The following is a 15968-nucleotide window of genomic DNA, read 5'->3' as shown; positions in this document are numbered from 1 at the left end:
AGATTTATCTGGGCCTACCTGTATTTAAATAAATCCTTTATTTTGACAATACATAGTGTTTCAGTGTTTCTTTGGATCATTTGTATTACAATTTCACTTGTACTGTGGCTACTGCCCTCTCTCCCTTCTAAAATAAGCCTGGCTGCTCTGTCTACGCTACCCTGTACTCAGGTGGTACAGCCTTCTACTAAGAGTGGAGTGTTGTACTGCCTCAGTTGAATAGTTTTACTAAGGCCTTAGTTGGACTTCAGAAGAACTGTCCTAACACTCCCTCATGTCAATAACAAAGCAATCTGAGGGCCTTGACATGTGAAAGACCATGGGTACAGTACACATCACACTAGGTATAGTATTACAGGCACGCCCTGTCAATGTCCCTTTTCAAATTTCAAAAACAAGTCCTGCTATACTCCGCACTTCAGAAAGACAAATACAGGTATGTAATATTTGTTTATATATATTGCAGGGTCTGTGTTGGCGACCGTGTAGTTACGGTTAAATTGCACTTAACATAGGAAGAGCCTTTTTGGGCCATTTATAACTTGTGTTCCGTTTGATGAATTCGCACCCAACTTTGTAAATAAAAAGAAGAAAGAAAAGTATTGACCCGACTCTGAATGTTTTGAAAGGTTTGGTGCAGTTTTGTCAAGAGGGGGCAAAGTTGTAGGGACGTCCGAAAACTTTTGAAATCAGGATAGACATGGATAGACATTTTTTTATTGTTTATGGCTGCAGCCGCAACTACTGGACAAATCTGCAAAAAACTAGCTCAAGGAGCAGCGGCCTGGTCTCCAAAAGCGTGCTTTTGCAAATTTTGGGTTATTTCATCCAGTAGGTATTTTAAAAATGACTAAAATGTAGGTTAAAACAATGTGTGAGATCTCCTTGCAGTCCAGACTTATAACCTGGTTCAGTGTCCGTGGACACCAATCAGGAAGCTGCGTAACGTTTGCTAAAATCAAAATTGTTGTATGCTCCGTATATCATTTTGTGCATGTTTTATCGCTTTGAGTTTCATGTAGAGAGATCTCAGACAGTTTTAGGGGTATTTGCTCTTGTCTGCTCTTATTTGTCCTACTTGGGGCCTTTTTGATCTGGTTTTACACACATTTTTATTTTTAAATTCTTGAAGGAATCTTAAGGGAACTACATCCTCCAGTACTCCCTGCAGGGCTTTTAATTTCTGATCAGGCACGTGAGCTCTGGTATGTCAAGGCCGGTTTGTGCCGGTTCGCGTCCAGGTTGCGTATGGGGCAGTAAGTACTGCTTCTCATTCCCCCTTTAACTTGTATTATTCTGACCCTTTTGTCATGATTGATGTTAGTACTGATTTTCTATAATCTGGCCTGGTGGACTGGACAGATGTATAGAAGGACAACCTATTTTGTGACAGGAGCAACTCTGGGAAGCGTAAGCCAAACCAGTTTCGAAAGCAGTGACCGACGGTAGGCTAAGCTCTTCAGAGGGGGGGTGAGCTTGTAAAGGATCCACAATGAGGTCACAATGGGAATCACAGTTAACTTTCAGACAGGATGTATTAAAATAGTTATTTAATTGTGGCCAAAACACACTATAGAAAAATGATTATAAGCTGGTAGACGTACCACACAACACTATCAAACTAAATACATGTATACATTCACTTGGTTATAAGGCATAATACAAATCAGAAACTCCTGCAAAGGAAAGGTTAGACAATTATTATGCACAAAAAGGTCCACAGAGATGATCCCTATCTAAAATTGTCCAGCCCTAAGTTGAATGGGGCCTTGTGCCCAATAGTTCAGGATACAGTTCCACGGAACATAGTATGCAGTAAAAAATGCAGGTAGGGTATCTTGGGTCCAGTGAAGGGTACTTGGAGTTAGGGTTCAAATTAGACGAATGCCCAAAAGTAGCCCCAACAGTCAGATATCTTGCATAGGCAAGTTATGGCAAAGCCAAAAGTGTTAGAATTAAGCTTTATTATAAGCCCATTGACTTATACGGGGAGTATATAGCGGTAGGTTAGAAACTGTAACTTGCCCCCCTTACTCCGCAAATCTTCCCCAGACTTGGTAGAACAAAGGAAGGATGTCCGACATTGCTTTTCCTGCCGAAATCCACGGTCCTAGATTCCCTGGGGTTGTAGGTTCGAGCTGATCTCTGGTTGGGGTCTTTTACTGTTGCAAGGACTCTTGGTTGAAGAATGCAGAAAGACTCGATGCAGCACCCCTCTGAGGACTGGGCTCTGGTCAGGTAAGCAGCTTTCGGACAGTGCACGCCGCACACGGCGATGCAAACGGATTCAGTAACCGTGGTCGGACTTCCCCTTCTATCTATCTCGGGTCCCCTTGATGCTAGGACGCCGGAATTTCACATGGGGGAGTCCTGCAGGGCCAGCTGGGGATCCACCAAGTTTCAGGCCGAAACTTGGTAGTGTGCCGATGGCAGCAATGTAGCCCAAAAACGAAGCTGGTCAGCCACAGGACGGTTCTAGGGCACTTCCGAAGGCTTCCTTTGGCAGGGCACCAAGCAGGCGTCGGAATGGATGGTCCCTCCACTCCAAGGGTCGTAGCTCCTTCGCAGGATTACTAAAGATCAAGAGCAAGACAAGGTTTCCTCCAGGATAGCAGCAGAAGTTGGTTGCCAGGCCTCCTTCAGTCGGGTCTCTTCATGGGCCTCACAGCTGGATAGGATACTTGGCTCCTTCGGGTTTCGACAGGATCTCTGAAGAATGGCTGCAGGGGTCCCCTTCTTATCGTAAAAGGCAGCCAGGTAAGAGCTGAAACTCCCAATAGCAGGACTAGCCCACACACACACACACACACGCGCACCAGCTGTGGTCATGCATACCACTCCGTCACACTGAAACCCATTTGTGGATTGGAGTCAGACTGAACCACCCCACATCCTGCCAGCAAACACACACAGCCCTCCAGTAGCCCACCAAAAGCTCCTGCTTTCCCAGGCACTGGAAGTCCTTATAAGGCCTGAGGCCAGGAAGAAAGCTAAAGAAGAAGGCTAAAGAACAAGATGGCAAAAGAACAGGCGAAAAATCTCGTGGCACGGCCATGTTTGACCAGTAGTCACAGTAGCGCAAACGCGGTAAGCGTGGTAAAGCTAAAACAAAAATCCCCAAAAAGTGCATTTGGGTTTCCTAGGAGACCGAGCACAGGGAGTCTCGTGCACCTCCCTCACTTTCTGCCCACCCCAGACACCCGGATGCCAAGGGCGGACTTCAGTCCTGAAGCCCGCCAAAGGCTCACCAACAAAGGGACCAAACCTGGTTTGGCGTGCAGAGTTACACACCAGAATGACCTTTCCACAAAGAAACGGTGAAAAAAGATGACCAGAGTTTTTACATAGGGGTCTTGGGCGCCATATTGAAAAAACATGGCTGTACCGATTTTTAGCTGCCGGTGTTCGCTGTCGGGAAAAATCATGGTAGTTTGTTATAAAACCACTGCCACCAGCCATTTCAATAGGAAAGGGTAGCTTTTGACAGCTACAAGAGTGTTTAGACCAAGGGGATACTAAGTAACCCCTCCAGCACTCTATAGGAAGATAGTGTGTGCTGGGTCTACGAATTTAAAAAGACTAGTAAAGTCAATGTAACTTTACATTCTCTGGGGAACAGTAGTTCATCTCACAGAAGGTATTTAAACCTTGGGAAGCCCAAAGTACAGTAACCAAAAATCCTCTAAGTGTTAGTCCAGGGGAAAAACAAAAATGCACCCCATTGTACTGCAATGATAAGTGGTACACAAGTAACCAAAAGTAGTAACATAACTAAGGGAAACAATGTTTCCCAATACTGACAGCCTGAAGGACATATTTTCCCCATAACAAATGAGCAAAGGCTTCACTGCACTGCAAACAGAAGAGGTCGGATGTAAAAATAAAAGCAAAAACTGTGGTGGTTCCATAAAGATGATAGGAAAGGTGAAGTTGAAAGAAATGTTTCCTAACAACTGAAATTAACTAAACATCTTTCATTATGGACGCAGAAAGCAACTTCAAGCATATGGCCTCCATGCCTTCATGTACAAAGAGCTGTGTGAGGCTATCAAACTACCGGTCTCTGGGGGCTAGCTCATGGGCAACGTGCGCACCTTGGAAGCAAGACGACACGAAGCAACACAGGTTCGATCCTCGGGTCTGCACTTAGAAACCTCTGGGTATTAAGCTTGTCATAAATTACCTATAATATATCTATCATATACCTCAACTTACTAATTGAGCGCCATGCATCACATACATTGCTACTGTCAAATAACAAAACAGCTATTGAAACCGTACAGTCACCTCAGCATTTGGGAACGTAAGTCCTGATAGGCTACTACTCAAGCTAATGATCCAATTCTTTCTAAAGTAAATAAAACTACAATGGAGGTGCCTTCATGCATTGCGCCATAACATTTTTCCACTCCCATCTTGTAGTCGATTGTGCCCTCGACTTTACTAGCACTATTGGCAAAACTGAATGATTCCTTTTCTAGTGTCAGTGGTTTGATAACTTTCCTAGATAAACCCGAGAGAAATAACCATAGCGAGACTCTTAAAGTTTCTGCAGGCTTGCAAAATTACGCTATCATGTCCTCATGCAGTAAGAATGTATTTCATATAACCCCTATTGTGGAATTTATTGCAGCACTTATTGTTCAGGACAATATAGCGCCCAGGCCTCCCACTAGAGATTGCACTGCTGAGGTGCCTGCCCCAATCTGACTTCTTAGCAAGTAGTAAAAATGGAAGCTGAGCACTAATTAATACACGTTTCTTGGTTAAACATGCAGTTGAGATATTGGAATACATTTTAGAAAACAAAATTGATACTCTAGCAACTACAGAAACGTGCCTGTCTGACTCCGCAGTTCCGAACTTAATTCTTGCTCTCCCCGATGTTTATTCCATTCTTGTTAAAAACAGGACTGCGGGCAGGGGTGGTGAGGTAGCTATAATTATCCACAATACGCTTCATATTCATGACGTACATATTGAAGCCCCTAACGGATCAGAACATCTGTTAGTGAAGTTGTTGATTAATCCTTGTGTTACTTATAGTCTTTACATTTTGTATAGACCACCTGATATTATGCCATCCTTTGAAACCTAACTGATTTCCTCCCTCACATCAGTACATAAACCTTCTTCTAATATTTTGTTACTTGGTGACTTCAACTACTGGCTGGATGACGGCACAGATTCTTTTGCCGACTCCCTCAATCAAGTGTTAGGGAACCTAGGTTTTTGTCAGTATACCAAGGCTCCAACACACATAGGAGGGCATACGATAGACTGGGTATGTGCCCATGGCATAATCATTCATAAGCTTGTCATAGCCCCATGTCCCTGGTTGGACCACTTCTTTATTACGTTTATGGTGCTCATCCCGGGTTGAAACCAAAATGGCATTCCATGTATACGCTGACTACTAAACGCAATATGCGTAAAGTCACTCCCTTTGAGTTTTTTCTTTGAGTCGTTTGATACTCTTGTATCTGTGCAAGGTATTGCTGAGCATTAACATCGGTCCTTACTGTTAGCAATCGACAAGATTGCTCCACTTATTTTGTAGGTCCCGTACTAAGGTTAATAAACAAAACTGGTTTGCGCCAGAACTATATAAATTACAAGCTGCAAAAAACAAATGCTGGCTCAGAACGCTATCAGATACAAATGAGGATAGCTTCTTGACTGTCTAAACAATACAAGAATGCTCTTATCAAAGCAAAAACTGAATGCAATGAACAAACATCATATTGCCTTTGCAGATTCGCACTCTAAAGAATTGTTTAAAATCTTGCATGAATTAGCGTCTCCAGATGTCAAACCACGTATCATCTTGAACGATGATTCTTGGTGTATTTCCATCCAGGAAGCCCTCACAAATAAAATTCACACCTTGCGGCAGGCAACTTCAAAAAGGATTACATCTATGTCCCCGCTAGCTGTAATTAGAGACTCCTTCTTGCCAGATTTTCCCTCTTCAGAATTTTCAATGGTCTCGGAACAAGATATTACAGACATCATGAGATCTCTAAAACATACAGCCTGTAAAAGGAGACCCTTGCACTGCAGCTCCCATTAAGGATTGCACCACTGTCCCGGTAGGTCCCATCACTCCACAGAGAACGCACTGACTTTCCAAGACACACCCTTCTTTACGACGGTCCACCACTTAAGACTTACTCTATTTTCCTCTTCCTTGAGATAGCTTGCCACATTTGATACAGTCAACCACTACTCTCTCCTCACCCGCTTCATTAAAGGCATCCAAGACTTGGCACTCAACTGGATTGCCTTTTTAAATAGTTGCATATTAATTGACCTCTTCACAATTGACCTCGGCATAATGGACCTTGGGAGAATTTACCTAATTTAGAAGGTCAATTAGGACATATATGCGGTGGGAAACCCCCCACAAGCCCCACCCAATCAAAAAAAACCTGCAACCCCCACCCAATCCAAAACCCCCCGGCAACCCTCCACCCAATCCCCTTATATTATTTAAAATCGAAAACCAACCCAATACATTTATAAAATAACACAAATATAAAGGTCAATTGTGCAGAAGGTCAATTAGGACCACTATAATTGGGTCAATTGTAAAAGGTCAATTTGGGTAATACCTTTTAAATGACAGGCTGGTCTTCCTCCATCTTGTGAAACAGAGGCAACTCCAGCCCCATGGTGGCTGACCCTCTTGGGCATGGTCAGAGTGCAAACATCTTGACATTGTACACCTCCCCTATCGGAAAACTTGCCTCCTTTTTTGGTTTCTGCTAGCAACGGTTTGCCGATGAACCCAAATCTTCCTTTCACACCTGAACTATCATCCTTTAGATCCAGTACTCTGTGGCATCCGTCACTGAATGCCACTTTGTTGCCTCATGCAGAGTTCCTCTAAGGACCAAAGTAATCTTCCGCCCAACATCAGCTGCCCCTCCCATTCTCCTATCCCCAAATACGTTTCCTCTGATATCCTTGCACCATCCCGCAAGGCATGCAGCCTTGGAGTCCTTTTCTACAGAGACCTCAAGCGCCAGAAATTCATCTTTAGTACTGCTAGGCTAAATTTCCTAACCGAGGAAATCCATGCCTACCTCAGCTATCACTCCACTAAAACCTTGATTTCTACCTTTGTTCTTAGTTGACTTGAATGGAGTTCTAACACCCTCCTCTGCTTTCCGTTCTACTTATACACCTCACAGCAGTGTGCTGAGCATTGCTACTTACACGCTCTCTAATTCTTCAATTCTCTCCCACCGCTTCCCATCACCTCCTTGCTAGATGGCTGTCCACAAACAAACTATCCCTTTTCGAATTTCTCTTCCTGGTCTATAAAGCTATTATACATCCCTTCCTCCTCTCCAAATCTGGCTCATTAGCACCCGGGTGTGGGGAGCCAGCCAATCAGATGGCTAGGAACGCATGCTTCAACCGCCAGTACAAGCCCGCGTTCCCCCCCGATGCCATCTTCCCCCACTCTCTGTCCCTGTCCCCCCCACTTACCTTATTTTGGCGGCGGCCTTACATCCGTTCCTTACCCTTTCCTCCGGCAGGCTGCCATGTAGAGGAAAGATGAGCTCTGTACGGATCCCCGCCTTCCGTTTCCATGGTGGTAATCTTGGTTATGAAAAATCCTTTTTTATTTTTTTATTTAGCACTCCGGGTTACCAAAGCGATATCCCGGAGTGCTATGCATCTCACGCTTCTTTTCCTAGTAGTACTTCATCTGTCGGTCTCTGGGCCACCCTACCCTCCATCCTGGTGCCCTTTCTCACTAGTGGAGCCCTCCCACTAACTCCCTGCTTCCAAAAATCAAAAACATTGGCACAGTCCAGGGATTCAGATTGTCAAACTGAAAACACCTCTCCCTGAAATGGATATGTCTTTAGCAAATTGATAGTTATAAAAAAACATCTTGCCAAACAAAGTTGGTTTATTTCAGTAACACATTGTATTCACTTGAGTTTGAAATTTGTTGGGAAATTATGCTTACAGAGATGGGCATGCTTCGTAAAAGCCGTCAACCTGATGAAATAGTGCTCACTCTTTGCCACAGTGTAAGCATTTTTTTCTTATTTTGAATTTTTAGGGCCAATATGGAAACTACCAGCAGTGATTGCGGTCTTACCTTCCAGAGATGGATAATCGGTAGCAGCTATACAGTTTCCTCAGGACGATTTAGCAACATCTTGTGAAGAAAACCTACCATTGCATCGGGATTTAAAGCAACCTTTCTGGATTCATGGCTGCTTCTCCACTTGTAGCCACTTCGTGCTTCTTATTAAGGGCTGCAGTATGATGGAAACAATACTGATTTTCATGTGTCTACCGTAGATGGCATCATTGGACATGAAATAGGTGGTGGGCATAGTCCATTTGCAGTGTGTTTAGGAATGTGCTTTGTAAAAGCAACTGTTACAGACTGATAGGTTTATGCCTTATTGGATGTTAATGAAGGTGAGGAGAATTTCGTATTTATCCACACTTTTGTATTTGGGGAAGGGGAAAACAAACTTTTTATGGCAGCAATATTTTATACAATCTTTAATTCATGTGGCGATATGCAAAACTGTATACCAGCAGCAGTCTGGAAACTCGCTGATGTGTGGTACTGACAGATCACTGGTAGGAAATCGGGGAATCATGGCATTAGGGTTGTACGGAAGACGAGCTGGAGAGCACCTCACAAGCTGCGGATCTTTGTAAAAGAAGCCGAATGAAAACGAAATTAACACTGGGTTCCGTACGCCACCTGTTTAAACTTTTAAACATATTTCAAGGATGGCTTTTTTAAAATAGTTTCCAAGAAAATACATTACTTCACTCTTGCTCCTTTGTCACAAATGTTCATGGACCGAATTGTATTCGCTTTCAAGAAGCAATAACCGAGAACGTGGAAAGTGTTCGTTTACTGATAACGGGATTGGGTAAACAATGTTACAACATACTGTTAGTGGTTAGGACAAATATTATTTTCTCATTGTATTTTTTAACCATTCTGTGAATTATTTCTATGTGACTTTTAGACTAGCAAACGTTATGTACTTTAATCTCTTGCCATCTTTTTGCAACTTGGATGTACTGTGTATCTTCGTCAAGGTGCATCCATCTTTGTGTGAGGAGACCATGTTTTGGCAGTCAACTTTTTTTTTTTACATCTTTTCAGGCAAGCATTAAGTAGAACGGCACGATTTATGGCAAATGTGTGTTGTAATCGGTGTTGATGGCTATATGTGGTCGCATGTGCGGCCTGTAGCACTTTGAATAGCATGGTTCAGAAACTGTGTTCGTTAACTTTCTGTAATGCACTGTACATACCGGTACTCACCATTGTGCCACGATACATAATTTGAAATGAATCCACAGAAGTTGTGCAGAACATTCAGAAATAAAAGACCAGAGAGAAACAAATATTGGACAACACGTAAAAGAAAGTGGAAGCCTTAGGTTTTCAGAACACTTGTGAAATCGTCAAATGCACATTCTGTTGTATCCATGCTTTTGCCAAGGGCAAAACTTATTTTTCTCTGAAGCAGGCAAATCGGAATCACACATTGGGTTCAAACCTATAAAGCATGAACAGTATTATTGTGAATGAAAGTTTGCAAGTTATGTGCCAATTTTCCACCAGTGTATTTCATTGCTATTTAAAATGTCCCCATCACCTACAACAAATAAATTATTTGTGATTTTGATCCCTTAATTGTTTCTTTAACTTTAATCACCATATCCCAACCTCCACATCCAACTGAGGCCCTATTGGGAGAGTTTATTTCCTTTAATTTGCATTACCCCGCAGCGAGCAACAACCGCTTGATGAATACAGACTAATTAGAAAGATCTGTTCGGTAATCAGCCCGGTGTGCAGGCTGTTTTTCTGTGACGGGATTTCCCTGAAAATTAAGTCCAGGAGGCTGCAATCAAGATGACTAAATTAGATAAATGAGTTGAGAAAAAATATTCGCTCACAGCCCGGCCCAGAAAGATGCTCATTTGAAATGAGCCCACCTGACATTAAGAAATCATTTGTCTTGTCAGTCCATCTTTTGTTGGAGCCTTTACATTGTAATTTTAATCAGCTGAATTTCCTCCTGGATTCCCTTTCTGGAGTAGTGCATTTGCAACTCTTAATTGCTTTTTAACAGCAACATCATTTCCTAAAAGTTTTTAACTAATGATGACTTTAGCTCATTTGTTGGGTGCATAGAAGAAAGTTACTGTGCAGATCAAACATTACGTTTGTCCGTGTTTTATGGCCTAGTGGATCTAGCCTAAGCCATTATAGTATGTTATCTGCCCTCCGACAACTTTCCTATTTCATGTCTGTTTTGTAGCCTATGCAATTTTGAATTTGGATTTTGACTCCATACACCCTGGTCCCTGAAAGCTATTTCGATATATTTTTAGTTTTACATGAAAACATGTATTTATTTGTTGCACCTGAATCCAACACTCATACTTGAGTTGGACAGATTGTTTTTTATTGGGGGTCAAAGAGTCTGGAGCTGGCAGCCAGATCACAATAGAATAAAGATTTTCAATAATAACTTACTAGAAAGTCTTAATCCTATTAAAGACACGGAGGTGAGCATTATGCTTCTCTTTCTTTCTTTAAATATATAAAGAAAAAGTTCAGCAGCAAGATATTTTTTCTTACAGTGCACCAGAGTACCATATAACATATTCATGGATAAGGTGTGCTAGAAAAACATATACAGCCCATATAACAAGTAAACAATATCATATGTCTATTAAAGTCCTTTAAACAACATTAAACTTCATTTCCCAGAGGGCCTGAGGAAAGTTCAACTCAAGGTCACCAACACGTGACCTGTGTCCTCCAATGTGTGTCCAAGTACCCACATAAACAATCCTGGCCATGATGCAACTTCCTCTTTCGAGGCTGCGAACTTGGCCGATAGAAGAATTGGAACTGAAGCCATCTCATAGCAGAAGGGAGAAACGTGCTGTGGATTAGGTGGATTTGTCTGACGCTGCCAAGAGAGAGCGAGAATTCAAGTAACTTCATGTATATTACAAGCCTAGTTGCCATAGAGGAGTGGGAGAGAAATACATTGTGTTATTTGAGAAACAGTCCTGCTTTCAAAATGAAGTAACATTTTTAGCAATGTATATAATAATTATCAAGCGCGATACATTCTTATTTCTCTCCGGGTGGGATAATGCTCACCTCTGTGTCTTTAATAGAATTAAGACTTTCTAGTAAGTTATTATTGAAAATCTTTATTCTATGTCAAGACCGGAGGCTCCCATTATGCTTGTTTAAAGCTTACTTATCACAATGGATGCCGGCTGTTCTACCGGTTTCAGGTAGAATTGCTTAAATACAGATTCACTTGCCCAATCCGCCATTCTCATGATATCCTCCAGTCGGATTCCGACTTGGAAGGCCTTGGAAGCTATGGTTCCTCTCATGGAGTGGGCTCTGAAGTGCAAGGTATCTATTCCTGCTTGGGTTAAGGTTCACCGCACCCAGCGTGTTAGGGTTGGAGCGGAAACTGCTTTATGGGCTTGCGCAAAGCTAACAAAAGTTGCCCATTAGGAGAGGGTCTAAGAGGAGCCGTAACCTCTTTGTAGGCCTTCAGTCATCTCACTAAGCAGATCTTGGGCTGGTCTGTAAAAGCAGGGTAGGAAATCACTCTTGAGTTGCACTTCGTCCTCCTACGTATATGGAACACTATGCAATCGGGGGAGAAGGTTCTGCTCACTAGATCGAGGGCTCCGACGTCAGAAACTCTCCTGCAGGAGATGAGGCAGAGCAGTGTAGTGAGTTTGTCGTATAACGCAGTGCGAGATAATTCTTCATATCTGGCCAAGATGAGAAAAGACTCTGCACTTTTAACGCCCCAAAGCTTGCCGTAGCGAGACGGAGGCGGGACTAAGTCTAACACCTTTGAGAAGTCTGCAAATAAGGTGATGTTCTCCTGCTGGGATACCTGGTATTAGGTTGTGGCCTGCTGAGATAGTAGAGCGGTAAGCATTAACTGTCCTGTAGGCAAGACCTCTTTCAAGTAGGGATGCTAGGAAATTTAGAATTTCCTCTATAGGTGCTGAAACTGGATGTAATCCTTCGTCCTGGCACCAGTTTCTCCATGTGTTCCATGAATTGGAGTATCTTTTAAGAGTAGCGGGGTCCCAGCTCTCTTCAATAAGGCTGACCGCCATAAGTGACATGCCGGGAACTCTCCATCTGGACCTGAAATCCTCCAAGCTGCTAGGCTCAGGGATCCGTTGAGGAGTAGTGGGTGACGCTGCCCTGATGAATCCAACAGGAGATCGGGAAAGCAGGGTAGACAGATTGGAAAATCCGAAGAACATTCCAGAAGAACTGGATACCAGGTCTGAGAGGTCCAGACCGGGGCTATGAGGACTAATTCCATTCGTTCCTAATGGGCCTTCGCCAGGGTTCTTGCAATCATGTTGAAGGGGGGGGGGCGGCATAGTGTACTCCTTCGGTCCAATGTTGTAGGAAAGCGTCCGTCGCAGTCGCTGCCGGATCTGGTTTCCAGCTGAAAACACTGGTAGCTGGGTGTTGAGGCGTGAGGCAAACAGGTCCTTGGAGAAGGGACCCCAAACCTGCTGCAGGCGAAGGAAAACTTCTCTGTCAAGCTTCCAGTTGCTGTAATCGATCATGTGTCGGGGTACCAATCTGCCACTACTTTCGTGAGACCTGGTAGGTATTCCGCCGTGACCTGATTCTGGTGTTCTAGACAGAAATGCCAAATGTCTTTGGCTAGTTCCGCTAGAGGCTGGGATTTGGTGCCACCCAGATGATTGATGTATCGTACTGCTGAAATGTTGTCCATCTTCAGCAAGATACAGCAGCTCACTCTGTCTCTGGCAAAGGAGCGTACTGCAAAGGAGCCCGCTAGGCGCTCTAGACAGTTTATATGCATCTCGAGTTCCTGAGGTGACCATGTTCCTCCTGTGGCCACTGAACCGCATCTCGCTCTCCAGCCGCAGCGGCTGGCATCTGACTCGATCACTATATCTGGGGCAGATCCGAAGATTGCTCGGCCGTTCTAGGCCTCCATGTGTGTGAGCCACCAGTTGAGTTCCGTTCTCGCTTCTAGTGATAGCGTTAGCCGCTGGGAGTAAGAGAGACTGCGTCTTAAGTGCTGGCCTTTTAGTCTCTAATTCCTGGTAGTGGAGAGGTCCGGGAAATACAGCTTGGATGGAAGAGGAAAGAAGTCCTATTACCTTTGCAAGGTCTCGAAGGGATATGTCGTTGCTCTGCAGGAGTCTGCGAATCTCCCGTTTGGTGGAGTGAATTTTGGCCGTCGGGAGACAGAGCTGAGCAGATTCGGTGTCTTCTACAAATCTTAGAAACTCTAGGTTCCTGGATGAGTGAAGGATCGATTTCTCCCAATTCATGAGGAATCCAAGACTGTGTAGCAGGTCTATGGCCAGCTTGGTCTGATGCTCTACCAGAGCTTGAGATTGTGCCATGAAAATAATATCGTCCAGATATATTATTAGCCGAACACCTTGTTCTCTTAAATGCGCTACCACTGGTCTCAGGAGTTTGGTGAAAGCCCACGGAGCTTAGGAGAGTCCGAATGGTAAGTTTGTGAACTCCCAGTCTTGGTGCTTCCAGGAGAATCTCAGATAGCTTACGTGGTCCCGATTTATGGGTACCGTGAAATGAGCATCTTTCAGATCCAGACGCATAAGCCAGTCGTTGGGCCTCAGGAGGTCCCTGAGCATATGAATACCCTCCATTTTGAAATGGCAGTAAATGATAAAGTTGTTGAGAGCCCTTAGGTTTATCTCTGGGTGTACTTTTTGCTTTCTGCACACCAGAAATATGGGGCTGAAGAAACCGCCTTCGCTTGTGCAGCGGTGAATCGCTTGTTTCAAAGTCAAGCTGTGAATTTCCTTGTCTAGTGCTATCTAGTCCTCTTTGGACATTGTTATCGGAATGGGGCGACCTGCTTGAAAGCATTGTGCGAAGAATTCTAGGCGCATACCGCGAACTGGGTCTCTGACCCATGCATCCCCTGATAAGGAATCCCATGCATGCGCAAAAGGAGCTAGCCTCCCTCCTATAAGCATTTGTGACGCTGGCGCTGCTATAGGTAGACTGACCTGTGGTTTGTTGTTGTGCTGGGTACCGAGCTGCTCTCCTCCAACCGCGACCTCTTCCTCACCCTCTTGAAGGGAAGAAGGTATCTGAGTGGTCCTGCCAGGTGTTGTGTTGATCTCTGGATTGTTGAGGTCTTCGATCAAAAAGGTATCGGCCGGAAGAGCGACCCCTACCTCGTCCGGCCCTAGAGAAAGTTTTTGATGAGAAAACTCTTAATAGAGGCTTGAGCTTTGTCTAGAGCTGTGAAGGTACCAACGAACTTGGAAATTTTCTTCATGAAGGTATCGCCGAAGAGCAAACCCTGTGCCGCGGCCCCCGATTTGGTGTCTGCTAGTTCACTTAGTTTGGCTTCAATATTGTAAAGAATGCCTTTGCAGCGTTCTGCCAAGATGGCACAGCTGGCATTACCCAGCAAACAGATGGCTCTCTGGGCCCAACCAGAGAGGGTTAGTGGATCAATGGGGTCTCCAGAAGCTATGGGTGCTTCGGCTAGGACCATCATCTTTGCTAGAGGACCCGTGACGTCCAGTACCCTGCCCTGGCAGGACCTCCAGGCCTGATCTATGCCTTTCCGTGGGTCTTTGACATGTTTCGCTAGAAAAGTAATCAGTTTGGTGTCTTTCTCCAGCATGGGGTCTGGCATGGATTCACATGCTCATGAATATTCCCCGTCGTCAGGCTGGGAATCCTCGGTAAAGAAAAAACCAGTATCAGTTTCGTTTCTGATCTGTCTTTCGTAGTAATAACCAATCACTGGTCTCTGCGTCATACTGACCACAGCCAATGACTGCCCTCTACCTAAGCACCGCCTCTGGCAGCCATCTTCAGATTTTTACCGCACGTTCATGTGTTGGGATCCTCGTGCTATTGCTCTCGAGCGTTAGTGCTATTTTTTCAAGTTTTTTCTCAAAAACTTCGTTTTTTCGGTCAGAAGAGCCTCAAGCTCCACCGATTCTCCATCCGATCCACGGGGACCCGTGTCGGATTCGCCTTCGCCCCTCAAGGGTGAAGATTTCGTCGAGCTACGCTTTTGGAGGACTCCAGAAGTTTCTCAGGCCCGGTCATGGCCCAGGAGAAGGGGAGCTCAACGCCCGGAAAGCTGTTCAGGGTCTGCCCTGGATGTCAGCTGCAGAACGTCTTCAAGGAGGACGAACACTCTTTTTGTCTTTACTGCCTACATGAGGACAAGATGCACGTGGAGAAGGACTGTGCGTGTTGCGGCAACATGTCGGAGCGGACCATGAAGGACCGCCATCAACGTCTCGCCAACTGGCTGGAAGGGAAGAGCCCGTCCGGCGAGAAGAAGAAGAAAGCCGAGCGGTCTTCTAAGACCTTTGAGGACGCCCCGGCGACGGGGGTCCAACATAAGGCCAAGCACCGCGAGTCCGCTGGCACCGGGAGCGCCGAACGGTCGGGCTCTACGGGCGCCAGGCAGGGCGCACCCTCCCCGGCACCATCAACCACGAGCCAACGCTCTGGGTCGGGCAAGAGGAAGGCCGAGCACCCGGCGAAGCTCCTGGAGAGGCCCCGGTCGAGCTCGAAGGCGGAGGGGGAGCGAGGCAGTGTCCCCCCCCTCAAGGATAAGGCGGTGAGCGCACCTAGGGTGGTGAAGGCCTTAATCCATCCGGCCAAGCCCTCTATCGAAACTGTCGCGGCGGCCCTGGCTCAGCCTGTGGAGGCTACACCAGTGGTGGCGACCTCGGGGCTCAGTCTCCCTGCCACCTCGGAGGGAGTCCTCTTTTGTGCCCATCGATAGGACCCCCGTGAAACCCCCCGTGGGGAAGAAAAAGGGGGGGCAGGGCGTCGTCGTAGATTCGGCCTCAACCTCGGAGGAGGAGCTTGTCGAAGTCTTAAGCCACGGCCTCGG

General features: G+C 45.2%; 1 protein-coding gene across 2 annotated transcripts in view; it reads left to right on the top strand.

Moving 5' to 3' along the window:
- SS18 (SS18 subunit of BAF chromatin remodeling complex) overlaps nucleotides 1-9689 on the top strand; it is an 844462-nt gene extending 834773 nt beyond the window's left edge. For both annotated transcript variants that reach the window (XM_069620936.1, XM_069620935.1), the window contains one exon: nucleotides 8084-9689. In XM_069620936.1, coding sequence (XP_069477037.1) covers nucleotides 8084-8110 — 27 coding nt within the window. In that variant the 3' untranslated portion in view covers nucleotides 8111-9689. The remainder of the gene's footprint in view (nucleotides 1-8083) is intronic.
- The last annotated feature ends 6279 nt before the right edge of the window (nucleotides 9690-15968 follow it).

The sequence above is a fragment of the Ambystoma mexicanum genome, chromosome 5q (genome assembly GCF_040938575.1).
Source record: "Ambystoma mexicanum isolate Mex_15411 chromosome 5q, UKY_AmexF1_1, whole genome shotgun sequence".
NCBI classification, from domain to species: domain Eukaryota; kingdom Metazoa; phylum Chordata; class Amphibia; order Caudata; family Ambystomatidae; genus Ambystoma; species Ambystoma mexicanum.
The sequence above is the reverse complement of the archived record's forward strand: the minus strand, read 5'-3'. Positions and strand labels throughout refer to the sequence as shown.